The sequence below is a fragment of the Antennarius striatus genome, chromosome 18 (assembly GCF_040054535.1).
Source record: "Antennarius striatus isolate MH-2024 chromosome 18, ASM4005453v1, whole genome shotgun sequence".
NCBI classification, from domain to species: Eukaryota; Metazoa; Chordata; class Actinopteri; order Lophiiformes; family Antennariidae; genus Antennarius; species Antennarius striatus.
The window spans coordinates 8,425,001-8,440,832 of record NC_090793.1 but is presented as its reverse complement, the minus strand read 5'-3'; the positions used below and the strand labels follow the sequence as shown (position 1 = coordinate 8,440,832).

Here is a 15,832-nt window from a genome sequence, read left to right as displayed (position 1 = left end):
GACCCTCCTTTCCAGCACCTTGGAGTAAAGTTTCCCAGGGGGGTTGAGGAGTGTGATGCCCCTGTAGTTGGCACACACCCTCTGGTCCCCCTTTTTAAAAAGAGGAACCGCCACCCCAGTCTGCCACTCTTTCTGAACCATTCTTTGTCTGGCCCTTCACCTGAGACCTGTTTACCTTGGGTGACCCTACCAGGAGTACAAGACTCCCGACAACATAGCTCCCAGGATCCTTAGGCCACACAAACCTCTCCACCATGATAAGGTGATGGTTCCTTGGAGAGGTGTTACAGAAGGTATTTTTGGAAATAAAGTAGACGTGACAAAATTGGCAAATAATTACAAACCTTCTCTCTCCACACTAAACATACCCCCTGAATTAAATTTAAAGGATGGGAAAAGACTCTATTATTCTCTGGTGATTCTTTCCACAGCGGAACTAATGTTTGTGTCCTATGTTCTAGCCGAGAATATTTATAAGTCGGACGCTACGTGGAATTTTCTATTCACTTACGTCATTACGCAAGATTTACGTCTTTCGTGTAACAGTGGCTGTTGTTTCATTGATAGCTGAAGAGGCTGTTTGTCACTGAGTTATAGGAACATTTAAGTGTTACGCTATTTCTTCCTTCGTATATATTGAAGTGTGTTTTGACGCTAACTTTATAAACTTCAAATCCGCAGTCAGCGTAAGGAGTAGTAAGTCTAGCTAACAATAGCTATTTCATGCTAACTCTGGCTAGACTTCATCAGCGACATTTTTTTTTACGTCTTTTGACATCAACGTTATCCGAATTAATTTAATCGTTGTTTGAAATGGCGAAGCATAGAATCACACAGGAAACCTTTGACGCTGCCGTCAGGGAAAACATGGAGGAATTTGAGATGGATCCTGATGAAGCTTTGAGGGATACTGTACAGCAGTTCGAAATTCAAGGTAACAGCGGAGATGCAAATTTAAACTTGGAACTTATCTGCAAAAAAGATTTTAAGCAGTTCTAATGACATTATGTCCATCTAGTTGATATTCTCACATCTTCTCTTTTGTTATCCCTGAGTCCATCAGGGAGGTCGAGAACACAAAGTTGATTACAACCTGTGATTTGTGATTTGCAGGTGTGGATCTCAGCTGTATAGTAAAAGCTGTGCCAACTGTGTCGTCTGATGAGCAACAAGAAGAGCAAGCACACGAAGTTTTACAGGTGAATCCTGACTTGTTTTGATGACAAGGTCTGCTTCCTGCAAAAGTATCCAAATGTCACTCTGTGAATCTTCTTTTTAACCTCGTAGGTTTTGGATGTCCTCCGAAATAGAAAAGACTCTGACAGTGTTACAGAGTTGATGGCAGATGTAAAACGCTTTGCGGAGCATTGCTCACTTGGATTTGGCCAGAGGTACCTTGCTGCCCAAAAAGATGCCTACCCTGTCATCCTCTCTTATTGTACAAAAACCTTGGAGGAGCGGGACAGTCTGGTGACAACCCTCTCTGCTCTAGCTGCTCTGACAGATGGACAACCAGACTTGTTGGATGCAGAAGGCCAGCAGCTCCTTTTGGATGTCCTTAAGAAGTACCATGCAGACTCGTCTGTGACATGTAAAGCCATCCACGCTGTGCGCCACTGCTGTCTGAAACACGAACAGAACAGGCAAGATTTGGTAAAAGGTGGCATCCTGTCTCTTCTGACTGATGCCATTAGACAACACAATGGATGTGCTGAGCTGGTCAAGGAGGCCTCTGTGGCTCTCAGGGTCATGACCTTTGACGATGATGTCCGAGCTACGTACGGACATGCTCACGAACATGCTAAGAGTATTGTCTTGGAGCACGATGGATTGAAGGTTTTAATTGAGGCTGCCAAAGGTAGGAACAGCTGATCACAAATATATGTTCATGTGCAGGATAATAGTGTCAGAGTCTTTAGGATCTTTGAAATAAGATTGTGATTTTGTTTCTTGTTTTACTCCACCACAGCTAACGTTGATAATACTTCTATTCTGAGTGAGCTTTGTTCAACTTTATCTCGTCTGGCTGTACGGAATGAGTTCTGTCAAGATATCTGTGATTTGGGTGGATTGAAACTCATGATGACGCTGCTTGCGGACAGTTACGAGACACCGGTAATCAACCTAAAACCAAAGAATTCTGACTGTAACTGATTCAAATTTAAATGTGCTCTACACAGATCTGTTTTTTTTTTAATGCAGGAGTTGGTACGTCAGGTTTTCAGTGCAATACGAGCGGTAGCAGGAAATGATGACGTGAAAGATGCAGCAGTTCATGTTGGCGGAGTCCAGCTTATTGTCATTGCCATGAACAGACACATGAATATCTCAGCAGTGAGTATAATGTCACAGCTACACGCTCATGGATTCCAAATGGGGCATTTAAGATTTACTTGATCTGGTGTATGAATAGACTCAGAAGATGCTCTAAGCTGGTGTTCACGTTCTGCTGCAGGTGTGCGAGCAGGGCTGTGCATGTCTGTCTGTGCTGGCTTTGCGTAAACCAAACAACTGCAAAGTCATCATGGAGAATGGAGGCGCCTTGGCAGCTGTTCAGAGCATGAAAGCGCATACTGATGTGGCCAATGTGCAGGTATTATAAGATGTAATGAATAATTAATTTATTTACTTGGAAAAATCAGGCAGTCTATCAACTCTTTAAACTCCTGTTTTGTTTTTTTATGAATAGAAACAGGCATGTATGCTGTTGAGAAACCTGGTTTCACGTTCGCAAAGCTACAACCAACAAATCCTGGAAATGGGAGCAGAGGCGCTAATAACCAAGGCCATCAAGACACATCAAGACTGTGGTGATGCGGGTAAAGCAGCCCTTAGAGATCTGGGATGTCAGGTGGAGCTAAGAGAGCTGTGGACCGGCAAACATAGCAGCCTATCCAACTGAAAGCAAAGGAAGAAATTCATGTCGGCCCAGGCAGAAGTGTCACAATAGTGCTAATCATAGCTTTTCATATTTGTTAAAAGCAGTTGATAAAGATACCTTGTGAGCAGGTTGCCTCTCCCACGCTATGACTTTGAAAGGTTAAATATACAGTCAAGTAATCTGATCATGCACCAATGTGACATTGTGCAAATAGTCTTTAACAGTTTGTTTCCTATGAAAATAAGAGTCTTAATTATTAACAAAAACAAAGGCACACAACAAAAAACATCAGCACCATACGTTTCTCCGTTGACACAACAAGAGTATCGAACATTTGACACAATAGAGTAGAGTATAACTTTATTGATCCCTTAAGGAGGTTCCGTCAGGGAAATTAACATCTTCGTCAATCCGTAATGCGTGTGGTGCCTATCAGTATTGATTGCAGTAGTAATCAATGATGATGTCATCCTGTGAGACAATGGTCTACAGGTCCTTTAACTTGAACTAAAAAAATCTCTGGTGTGTTTTTAAAGCAGTGTTTTTATTTTTATCAATCCAAGCAACGTACATGTGATCCCACAATGTTTTGGCTTGCATGAACTTTTTTTTAAGGGATTTTCCACAGCACATTTTTTTTATATTTCACGTTTCTGTGTTATGTGTCATGGATAATTGGCAATATATTCGCTGCAGTGTAAACAGCTAAATGCTAGTTTTTGCAAATTTTTCTCGCATTGAATGAATGAAGTTGAACTTTTTTGGATGCTAGAGGTAAATGTTCTGTTTTGCATTTTATTTTGTGCATAAGTGAGAACTGCTAAATGGACCAGTGACAATGCTGAATGACACATTATACATAGTTTTAAAAGAATGTAGGTATTTCACCATTATTTTCCTGTGTGGTGTCACCTCAGTGTATACTCCGACAGTACATACTTCTCTCATACAAATAAAATTCAATGGATGAATTTGCCGTGTCAGTGGCATGTCTCTACCCCCTCTGCTATCATAATGTACATACAATATACAGTACAACATATGGTTCATGTCAACCACCTCCAAACATTTTGATCCAGATCCACTGAACATAACGCTAGCACACCATGAACTGTACATGCCAGGCTGTGTTTATTTCATAAAATGGTTTATTTTTGTCAAGCTGTATTTTATAGATCACCTCTGTTGTTCCTGAGGTTTGGGAGGCTGACTCTCCAGTCAGTCACCAGCTACATTTCATTTTGAGTTTGCGCTGATCGTAGCCGGCAGTTGTTGATTGTCCTACTTTTTTAAAATTTTATTTAAATTTTCACGATATTAGATGATTAAAAAATGACCCATTTTTGTTCAACATTAACGCATAGACTAAGTATGTGGGAAAAAATGTTCGGGGGAAAAAGTCAAGATAAACTATCAAACCTCCTCTTGCTAACTGTACCTCACGCCCCCTTCTACCGACCTATCAAAACAAACCTCTTTAAACTTCATTTCCCAGAATGCCTCTGCTCCCGTCCTTGCTCGCGCTTCCTTCTGTCAAGCTAACTACCTCGGACCTCTGACAGAAGTAGTAACGGGAGGAATACAGCTGCATGGACGGATATAGTCAGTCAGTGAAAGTCGTTGCAGAAGTCATGAGTGACAAACATGTGTACCAGACAGCACCTGGACAGTAGGGGACTTTGTTTTTTAAACCAAACCTGAAGGTTATTGAATTTTTCATTAACGCTGTCGACTGGAGTAGCATTGTTATTATTGCAGCAGCCGTAGCTAACCGCTAAGCTAGTATTACTTAACCTGCTAACTTCGAAAGAGAAGAAGAACCTGCTGACTTTTTGTATCGGCGCACAAGGAGAGGAGTCTAAGAGGAAAGTAGGGGGGTATAAAAGCATCACAAGTCTCAAGGTAAGGAATCGAGTGTCTGGAAGCGACGACAGCTAAAGTTAGCTGCATAAACAAGCTGTTATTTGGACAAGTTTGGACTGGAGGGTGCAGCGGTCGGTATGGATATGCACCAATGGTTTTCGATGAATGAACGTCTTACTGTTGAGCAACAGAACTGAATGTTAACACACAGTTTAACACATGAATTGAAAGTAATATATGACAAAAAGATTATAACATTGTAGGATTCATTGCTGTTAATAAGTTGGTAACAAAATAAACCTGACAAAATATCATGAATATAACACCACCAGAATGTAATAAAATTCTAATAAACTCCAATAAAATTCTAAAATGTAGCTTTAAAACAACTAAAATGCAAACATTCTTCAATCAAGAGATTCACCTTTAATTCAATCCAAACTTATCCAAAATCAGACTCAACGTCCTACAACCATAAATTAAAGTTTCTGTACTTTTATTAAACATTCTAGTTGATGCAGACTTTTATCTGGATATTCACCAAATGGCTCCAACTAGCACACCCTAAATATGATTTCTTTTATATAAAAGAACAAACTGTTCGCATGGATATTAAAGAAAATTCTGAACATGCAAAAAAAAAAAAATCCTAAATCTGTCTCTTTATCGAGACCTGCACCCAATTACTTCCTTGGTGGAAGTAATTGGTAACTTGATGATAGTCATCAAACAATCATTTAAAAAAAAATAAAGATAGATAGATACTTTATTGATCTCTGAGGAAACTCAGTATATCATCTGCTCACAATAAAGACATAAATACACATTACAGTAGCATGACACAGACAAAAAGACATTACATAATTACATAAATTCAGTGTTTGTGTTTATTGAAGTTGCACTATGAAATCACGACGACAGTGTTACCTTTCCCTTGCTGTATATTTGCCAGTTAAACCTGAGGAAGCAAACAGGAACAAAGACCTGTAAAATGATCAGCATGAGAACTCAGGCTGTTGGGGGGGTGGTAGAGAATAGCACACCTATTTATTTTTATTTTTATTACAGGATTAATTTAGTATAGACAGTTACTTTTACATTTAAATATTATTTGACCCTGTGTTCACTTTCTGCACACACTGAAATGAAAAGAAGATAGCAGAAGTTATAGCTTGAGATAGATAAAGAACTGAAATAGTAAATGAGGAAACAGAGAAAAGGCGATTGAGGTGATGAAAGGAAGAGCAGGTGCTGTCCACTGACCAAGATATTCATTCATTTAGTCATGTATTCATTTATTTATTTTCTTCTGATCGTAACCCATAACAAGTTGGATTGGATTTGATGATTATAAACTCATGATTAGTGAAGACATCTCCCTTATGGATATTTTGTATTTGATGCATGTGTCCCTGTTAAAAAACAAGTTGATTCCAAGTCAAACAAAAGGATGAAATAAATTATAATAATTTTTAATATGCCCCAATGGGAGAGACAGGGGAGGAGTCACAGATGGAGGAACAAACACTGAATAATGAGGGTTTAATTTGGTTTGCGCATCATCTCTAACAGCTTGAAGCGATGATGTTGGCGTGAATAAGAGATCGATCCCATGAAACAATTAGCTCATCGACAAACACGGAGACGTCTCTGTTAAAGACGTGCGATTGTTCCAAATGAAATTCAGGTGATGTAAGTCTTTTTTGACGTCAGAGGCAGGACTGCGCTGATTGTACAAAGATATGTTATCTCTTCTGTAATCCGTTGCTCGGTCTATTCAACTCTTCTGTCCTTTAAGACTGTGGTGTCTTAATATTACCGTCAGACTTGTGACAGTTGGTTAAAGGCAACTGGATTTGTCATTATTTGATAGAGGTGTTGGTTTTAGTGAAGAACCCAGCATTAGAACACGCCAGAACTTGTCAGGGATTATAAAACAACTGGAAATCTGCAGCATAGGCTGGTCCCAAAATATTAAGATTACTATTCCTATTCCTATTACTTGAAAACAAGTTAAAAAAACTTTAAAATGGGGTGATGTATAGGGTAAAGTATTTTCCGCACTATAAGGTGCACTGGACTATAACACACAGCTTCAATGGCCTATATTAAAACTCCTTTTGTATACAAGATGCACCAGATTATAAGGCGCGCATTCAACAAATGGCCTATTTTAAACCCTCTTTCACATACAAGGCTTACCTGATTATAAAACGCACCTTCAATGAATGGCCTACTTTAAAACCTTTTTCATATACTGTATAAGGTGCACTGGATTATAAGGCGCAGTGGCTGTTTCTGAGAAAATTAAAGCCTTTTATGTTTATGTGTGCCTTATAGTGCGGAAAATACTGTATTACTATTTTTCTTCTTTTCGATAAAGCTATGACTGTAAAGTTCTAAACATTGAAATTTCCATTGACTACTTTAGTAGAACAGTAAAAAAGTAATTTCAACATCTTTGTAGGATAGCAACAACTTAATTTTGTTAAAAGTTTGACTTTAAAATGCTTTGTTCAACTTCTGCATGTGTGAAGTGGAATTAAGTGCTCAGACATTTACTTCAGTTTAAATCCCAGGCACCAAATCTCCAAATTTTAGGTTGGATCTCTTTAATCATTAGGTCAAACTCCAAGTATTTCATTGTTTTCTCCTTTAATACCCTCCATGCTTGTGATTTTGTCCTGACAAAAACTGGCCTCTGTCTCTCTCAGCTGCAGCGATCTGCTTTGGGTGTTGCTGCCTTTCCTGGTGGTGGAGTTACTGAGCATGCTCAGTGACGGCCCTGAACAGTCTTGAGAGATGGGTAGCGGAGTCCAGGAGCAGCAGCCATCGCTCACGCAGGGAGAGGTGCTTCCGCAGCCTTCGTCCAGTCCGTCTGAAACGACCAATGAGGTTAGACTGTAGAGACGCCATCCTCCCCTCACGTCTGAAACGAAAGACATTTGTGTATTATTCATTTCAGTTTATTGTGAGAAAAACTATAGCGTTGCTGCTTTGACTGTGAAAAATGAGTTGTTGTTGTTTTTGGATGATTTAATGCTTCTTAATTTAAGCATCATTAATCCCAAAGAGAAGAAAATATAAAATCCTTTTAGTGAAAATCATTAAAATATCGTCGTATGGGTTCTGCTTAGGATCAGTCATTGTTCCCTTTTACATTTGGTTCTTCTGCCTCAGCTGAACTTTTATTAGCTTCTATCAGTATGATTAGCTCCTGGCAAAGTTCCATGACTCATCGCTCAAATTAGCATTTACAGTGATGAGTGATTAAAATATACGGTCATTTTTATATGTCGTTGTATCATTATGATGTATCACTGTCACTATTTTATCTGTGTATCTGATAATGATCTCTCTCTGCTCCCCCGCTGTACTTTATTTGATAGGGATGCTCTTAACCGCTTCATGGCCTTCTCTTTGCAAGCTGCCTGTTCTGATGCCAAAAATGTGTCACCCTTTAAACAACTGTATTTAAATGATCAACGGCATCTTAAACACAGCTTTGATTAAAACAAAGGATTAACTCCATCTGGTATTAGTGACCCCTGATGTTGATCCCTCATTGGCTCCACAGGGCCTGAAACACACTCGGTCTGTCATCAACTCGCTCTTCTCGGGGGCTTTAGCAGGAGCTGTGGCCAAGACAGCTGTCGCCCCATTGGACAGGACGAAAATAATCTTTCAAGGTAAGTTTGGATACTCTGGAAACTACTAACAAATAATTAGAAATGGAACAAACAAATATGTCAGTCTACTTACAGTATTTTCTGCACTATAAAGCACACCTAAAAGCCTTTAATTTTCTCAAAAACAGACAGTGCGCCTTATAATCCAGTGTGCCTTATATATGAAAAAATGTTTTGTAATGCCCCATTCATTAAGTGTGGAAAATACTGTAGTTTATTCAGGATGACGTAATTGTGTAAAAAAGCATTTGTTCTGTTTGCTGTTGCCCATCTTTGAAGTGAAGTGTGGTAGTGTGCAAGAAGTGTAATTTGTTGAGTCAACCTCTGTTTGTAGCGGCTTTGACTCATATTTGCCTGTGTCAGCTGTTATCACCGAGCATGTAAAGCGATCATATATATGGCGTCATTTATGTTGAACATTGTTCTGTTTTTCAGTGTCTTCAGCCAGATTCTCTGCCAAGGTACGATTGATTCAACTCAGTTTCCTTACTCAGATTCATGTGGCAGATATCGGTGTTAGTTTTTAGTCTGAAATTTTATCAACACAATGTCTGAACAAGAATATTAGTCATCAACGGGGATTCAGGACTGAGGATGTTCATGTGTGCACTTTGCTTTCCAGGAGGCCTACAGGTTGATCTACCGCACCTACCTGAAGGATGGCTTCTTCAGTCTGTGGCGGGGCAACTCGGCAACCATGGTGCGCGTCATACCGTACGCTGCCATCCAGTTCTGTGCGCACGAACAGTACAAGCGGATGCTGGGTGGCTACTATGGCTTTCAGGGGAAGTAAGTTGAACTTTATCCACTCACTGAAGTGTTCCTAAATGTCTCGTGTGGTAAAGGAAATAGCAAAAAGTTGCTACATCTCTGATTGTTTGTTCCAGAGCTTTACCTCCATTTCCAAGGTTGTTGGCGGGATCTATGGCCGGCACCACGGCAGCACTGCTGACCTATCCTCTGGACATGGTGCGAGCTAGGATGGCTGTAACGCCCAAGGAAATGTGAGAATGCATATAGCTGCCGATATGCAGATGACACACATGCAATAAACTGCTGCAACGTTCAGGATAGAGTAGGAATATTTGAATGACGCATCAAAACCCAGGATATTTTTTCAGCAGGTCTCCACTCTGGAAAGGACTCAGTTTATTATGAACCAGTGTTCAGACTCCTGTGGTGATGTGTTGACATGTTTTTTTGCTGCTACCTTTTAGGTACAGCAACATTCTGCATGTGTTTGTGCGAATATCCCGAGAGGAGGGTCTGAAGACGCTTTATCGAGGCTTCACTCCCACCATCCTGGGTGTGGTGCCGTACGCCGGCCTCAGCTTCTTCACTTACGAGACGCTGAAGAAACTCCACGCAGGTGAAGTGTTGAATGTAACGTATTTCTCTCACCGCCTGTGTTAAATACTTAAATGGTGCTTCTTCTCCGCCCTCCTCCTCCTCCATGCAGAGCGCAGCGGCCACCCGCAGCCCTACTCGTACGAGCGTCTGGCATTCGGAGCCTGCGCGGGGCTCATCGGCCAATCGGCTTCTTATCCACTGGACGTGGTACGGCGTCGTATGCAGACGGCGGGAGTCACGGGTCACACATACGGCACCATCCTGGGCACCATGAGAGAGATCGTGTCCGAGGAGGGGGTCATCCGCGGTCTCTACAAAGGCCTCAGCATGAACTGGGTCAAGGGGCCCATCGCGGTGGGGATCAGCTTCACGACCTTTGACCTCACACAGATCCTGTTGAGGAAGCTGCAGGAAATAGGCTACGTGGCTCGATAGGAGCAAAGTAGAGAGGTGGAAACAGGTTTAATGGGACGATGTGGGAGGGATGAATGTGTAAGAATCACCACGCGCGGCTCAGGACTTATGGGTAATATTAATGCGTTCTCTCCAGTATTGTCACGTGCTTCTAAGTGCAATATGCTCAGTGAATTTATGTGTGTATGTTCGTACACAAGGATTACAAGGCTTTTGTCCTCGTGGCAAAACCTGTCGGTGCATTTGCCAGTCACACACACACACACACACACACACACACACACACACACACACACACACACACACACACACACACACTTAGACTGCCGACTATTGATTTTTAAGATGGCTTTGATCTAATAGGAGGAAATCTGCCTGCTTTAAGTTTGATTTGTGTTTTGTTTTAAGGAATCTCACCAGAGATTCAAGTATTCAAGTAACTAAACTCTAATTGTTTGCAGACATAACCGCTGTTGGCGCGCAGAGAGAGCGTCGGCAGCCTTCCAATCAGAGGCTAGCATCTTCACACGGCGCCCCGACTTTCTTGTTTGGTTCAGCCCCCGAGGCGGGAGCAGACAAGCCGCCGTTGTGGCTTTGTTCGTACGATAGCCAGTTCAGATCGTCGTATCCGTAGATAATCTGACAGTTTACGCTAAAGGGCGCGTTCCAGGTTTATCTCCTGTTGGCATGGTAACCAGCTTCGGAGCAGGTTGTTTTAAATCCAGAAGCCAACCCGACTTATCGGCTCTCTGGAAGATGTCATCAGTGAGAGGCCTTCGATTGGCTCCTTTCATTTCATTACGAAACTAACGTTGTTCTGACTTGTTCTTAAATTTGACTGAAACTGCTTTAGTTTTTATCGGCTCCCGAGGTCGTTTGATGCATCAGGCTGCAGGTGAAACTCTCCAACTTCAGCATACTTGTCTAACTTTGTATTGTTTGCACTTTGTTTTCCTGTTATTCATCCCCGCTGTTCATAGTTATCAGGAGCTCGGGGATCGACCGGGCCGTCTTACCGTGTTGGTGTCCACCTCCGTATGACCGCCTGGCGACGCGTAACGAAGCCACGTGACAAAATGAGCACACAGCCCGGATAAATGTTGTCTTCCATTTGATGTTGGCATGGCAACTGTTGCGCGTTCTGTTAGGGCAGAGGTCAGAAGGAACTGGATGTCCTTTGCTCCGGTTCTGCCTGTTGAACCGGAGCAATGTTTGCCATCGAACCCGTTTGACAGTCGTTACTCACACACGAGTCAGGTCACTGTTACAGGATTAATTATTAGTGTTTCAGGTGAGATTCTCATGCGAGTGTTTTATGAGGACCAGTTCTGAGTCAGGTTTTGACAGTTCAACCGGTCCAGTGCAGTGGGAAGTAGTTCCTATACTTAGACCACGTAGCGAGGTGATGTGTCCGCGCCCGACGAGCAGCTTGAGACTGAGCCAAGTGGAACAAAGAGCACGATGGTGGGACTAGTTAAACTGGGACAAAGATCCTTAACCAAGATCCAGCAAGAAAACTGAAGAAAACAATAAATCTTATGTGTTTTTACATTTATCAGTCTGTTCCACTGTTTCGTTATCAGTTTATTATTTAAGTTCTTAAACAGACAAAATGTTCCTCGACAACCTGAGGTATAAATATTTAAACTCTAGTGAATCTGAAGTGTTTTTACTACTAACCGATTGGAAGTGATATAATTTGTTTTCATTTTAGAAATTAATTTTTTTGACTGATTATTTCTACTCTCGGGATTCTAAATTCCGAATAAAACCGAGACCAGAAACCGCCTGACAGCACTGAAAGTAAAGCACAGATCTGAGCGTTTGTTTTTCACCTTCGATGCTCACTGCCGTCGCTCAGTATCGATAAAACGTTCACGCTGAAACAGCTCATCGTTCATCTCATCATCAGGAGTCTGCAGCTGATGATAGTTGTTTTTGATATTGTGTGTTTCTGTAACTTTGCCTTAGGAAGCAGAAGGGGGGTGGGTGTGTGACGGCGAGTTCAATGACCGCTAGAAGAGAGCTCGTGTTCCAATCCAAAGTCGCAGGAAGTATTCAGTAACTGAAAGCAGAGAGAAGGCAGTCTCTGATTTAAGTGCCTAACAAAGAAGAGTAAAGTTTATCCATAACTGAGCTCCTTCCAACCTTTCAGAAGGTTGCTTCGGGTTTTTTTTTTTAGCCTTGCTCTGGTCTTGAAGTGGATGTGCAGCACATGGTTTGGAGTTCAGGGGATTTCTTTGACCTCTGAATGTTTCACGTCACGTCCAGTTTTTGTATGTCAGTTTTGTACAACTTAAAAACTGCCTTGGAGGTGTTTGCTGTCTGATCCATTCCAGCCAGTCCACGACTGATTTGAAAAACGTAGGAAGATTTTTGAAAGAGCATTTGATTCTTTTTTTCTTTTTTTTTTAACTCAATTGGAGTTCAATTGTATGAACGATGATTCACCTCCAGATCAGAGGTGACGGGTAAATAGACTAATGGCTCTGAAAACCCCCCCCGACAATCAAATGATGCCAAACAATTCTGCTTTTGTGTTTTAAAATTAGTCTTTGGGGTTGTTTTTTTTCCTGACAAACTGACAACTTAAATGAGTCAGGATCCTGACGCCAACACTATGACAACAAACCTCTGGTAAAGATGTGATTTTATTTGCACTGCTGAGCGCAAATCCCACATAGACGTGCAGAGATACGACGCTACTGTGTTTGCATGTTTACAACAGAATATCTCGTTATTTGTTCATTGGTTGATTTGTTATTTTGATTTGTGCCAACTGAATGTAACCTCACTAATACACCACACTGTCCAGTCTCCTGTGACGATGGTGTTTCTGTTTAGAGTTTTTGAAATGTTGAGTTCTCAAATAAAACTGGATGTTAATACTCAGGAGTTCTAGTCTTCTGTCTTTCCCTGCATTTGGTCACAAGTTCTTGCGAGCATCACATCTTAAGTCTTTTATGGCAATTTATCCTGGGAAAAAACTTTGCATGTCTGAAAACCACAACATCCCACATTTCAAATATTGCCCACTGCCCAGTGATGTCTTTTTCCCTGCGGTGTGTTTTAAAAACCTTAAATCTTTAAACCCTCTAAAATTTAGAGTTTTAAGACTGCATTTAGAGTCTAAATACAGTACATTTACATTCTGTCCCAAATGTCGCTCAATTCTACAGCAATATGTGATAACTGAGAATCTAAAGAATAAAATAGGACTCACACGGTCAGTTATTGTGAGCCACCAATCTACTCTTTTCACCCGTATTTTCCAAAATAAAAGCTTTCCACTTTGATCAGCTTTCTTAAAAGACCAAATGCAGCTCACATTCTAGTAATTTCATGGTCAAATTTTATTGTTTTCTGGATATTTCAATGTGGCTATGATAAAAAAAATATTACTGTCTGCATTTCATCCACTGTATGTATGTATGTATGTATGTATGTATGTATGTATGTATGTATGTATGTACTGTATGTACTGTATGTATGTACTGTATGTATGTACTGTATGTACTGTATGTATGTGTGTATTTAGCGTCACGATAAAACATGGCGCCTTCTGTTCCACACGCAGTTAGCGGCTCATTATTTGTAATGACGCCTAATGACCAGTGGAGGGCGCTCCAGCCCTAACTATAAAGGTAACGCTCCTGCCTGGTGGCCGGTAGGTGGCGGTATAGCACGACCCATCGAGCCGAGCGAGCCGGGTCAAGACGCGTCCATGCCCGAGGCCTTTCAAACGACTTGAACTTGACCATGAACGCACCACTTGAACCCTATTTGGACCCGGACAAAACAGTTAACGCCATTTAAATTCTGGATTTCATGAAATTTTAGTGTTTTATATTCACTTCAGATTTATTTGTGAAATACAAGCATGTATTGATGAGGGTGATTTTGCAGCATTTGTAGTATTTAATCAAAATAAGGGGGATATTCAGATCTGTCTTCTTTTTAAACTGGGAGCTCGGACCAACCTCTTTCTGCACAGAATTCTGGGAATGTGACAAAAGCAGCAGAAGAAAAGAAGTATAGAGATGATAGAGGGCTAATTAAAGGAGGGAGCGATGGAGGCTGTCAGAAACAGTGGTTGCCATAGATACCTGGTATGATGCCAGGATGAGGCAGAGCTAATTTGCATTTATTCAGATGATGTTTGCTTTCTCCCTCTCTGAGACAAAAGTAGCCATGTCTTCAATTTCAAACTTGTTCTTAGCCCAACCCACAAGTTTTTAATATTAGCAAAAATTACCTAAAATATGTAGTTAACCTTAAGATTAAATAAAACAAATGTTTTACTGTGACTATGCCAAAAAGATATATTTTATGTGGACAAAAGTATTTTTTAAACAATTTATAGATTTTAAAATTTTCACTACAAAGCTAGATTGCGGCTTCACATTTTACATACATTTAAATATTTAATTTTTCTTTTGATTAAAATTATAAAGAAAAAAATTACTTTCCTCTAGTCCAGAAGGCATCTTTTTACAGGACCAAAAAGTGTCTACAGTAACGTTTCAAAAAGAAAATCCAATATTTATTTCAAATTGACAGGTCTTGTAAAATACAAAAACTATCAAGGAAAACCTTGAAGGAAAATTAATTTAGGACTTTTTAAAAATATATATGTATATTACACAAACGTCCTATTGGGTGTATAATGTAGGCTTAGCAGATATTTATAGTCCTGCCCCTGGCCTGTACAATAGCTCAGTTAGCTGGTGTTCGCTCAACAGACGTTAACAATTATTTTGATATTTTTAGTCAGAAATCCATCAAACAAATCTATCATATTTTAGCAGTCTTTATTTTTACATAAATAAAAAAAAGCACCATTATTTTTTCCACTGTTTCCTCCCCCATAATTAAACTTTAAGACATGAATTAAATACACATAAACATATTGTGTAAATAATACAACGTTGAATATTTTACAGCTGCTCAAATTGTAATTTAAAAGTATGGTGCCAAATTTACATTTTTATTGAATATATTTACTTTGGAACATTTTTTTACAGAGACAATTCAGACTTTCATTTAGGTATCAGTCATCATTCACCAGATTCAAACTTGACATCTAAACTACAATTGACTGATGGATCTGAGTTCCATATAAAAAATTTTTTTTAAAAACATGAATTTTCATTTTTGAAATTTTTTATTTAACTTTTCAGAGCTCACAAAATCATCAATAGATAAATCAATGTACACAGGTTACAGGTTCCAAAAATAAAATACATGACTCAGTTGTATGTACAGTATTAAATAATATTATATTCCACAAAACCTGTCAGAGCAGGTGGAAAAACAAAATAGTTTCTGGTACAAATCCGCTGTGTCTGGACCAGATTTAGTTTTACAACTATGACATAACAACATTTAAAACTTCAATTTTCAGGAGGAAATTAACAGAAATGTTTGAAATGGTCCAGAAATCTGAGTTTTCACGTCTAATATTGTTCAGTGCCGCTTTCTTGCCGCATCACCAGCCTGCAGAGACACAAGAAAACACAAGACATTACTGACAGACTAAAAACAGTGTGATACTACCACAGTGGTATAGAGGCTGGCAAGATTGCCAGAAATAAACCTCCACCTGTGCTTTGACAAGGAACAATCATGCCCATGT

The 15,832-nt window shown here is 40.1% G+C and overlaps 2 protein-coding genes and 1 long non-coding RNA gene across 3 annotated transcripts in view; 2 read left to right on the top strand and 1 right to left on the bottom strand.

The window, feature by feature from the left end:
* Nucleotides 1-560: 560 nt before the first annotated feature.
* On the top strand, nucleotides 561-3,837 carry armc6 (armadillo repeat containing 6). The gene is made up of 7 exons (XM_068341028.1): nucleotides 561-934; nucleotides 1,114-1,199; nucleotides 1,288-1,858; nucleotides 1,970-2,115; nucleotides 2,203-2,334; nucleotides 2,456-2,593; nucleotides 2,690-3,837. Exons 1-7 carry the CDS (start codon nucleotides 814-816, stop codon nucleotides 2,900-2,902), a joined length of 1,407 nt encoding a protein of 468 aa, XP_068197129.1. The 5' UTR covers nucleotides 561-813; the 3' UTR covers nucleotides 2,903-3,837.
* A 609-nt stretch (nucleotides 3,838-4,446) lies between these two features.
* slc25a42 (solute carrier family 25 member 42) lies at nucleotides 4,447-13,089 on the top strand. Its single transcript, XM_068340404.1, has 8 exons — nucleotides 4,447-4,783; nucleotides 7,459-7,639; nucleotides 8,322-8,433; nucleotides 8,869-8,894; nucleotides 9,056-9,222; nucleotides 9,321-9,437; nucleotides 9,651-9,802; nucleotides 9,893-13,089. Exons 2-8 carry the CDS (start codon nucleotides 7,547-7,549, stop codon nucleotides 10,216-10,218), a joined length of 993 nt encoding a protein of 330 aa, XP_068196505.1. The 5' UTR covers nucleotides 4,447-4,783; nucleotides 7,459-7,546; the 3' UTR covers nucleotides 10,219-13,089.
* Nucleotides 13,090-15,388: 2,299 nt separating this feature from the next.
* The window catches only part of LOC137612790 (uncharacterized), an 18,655-nt gene continuing 18,211 nt past the window's right edge, over nucleotides 15,389-15,832 (bottom strand). The window contains exon 4 of the long non-coding RNA XR_011038873.1: nucleotides 15,389-15,693. This is a non-coding gene — a long non-coding RNA (uncharacterized lncRNA). The remainder of the gene's footprint in view (nucleotides 15,694-15,832) is intronic.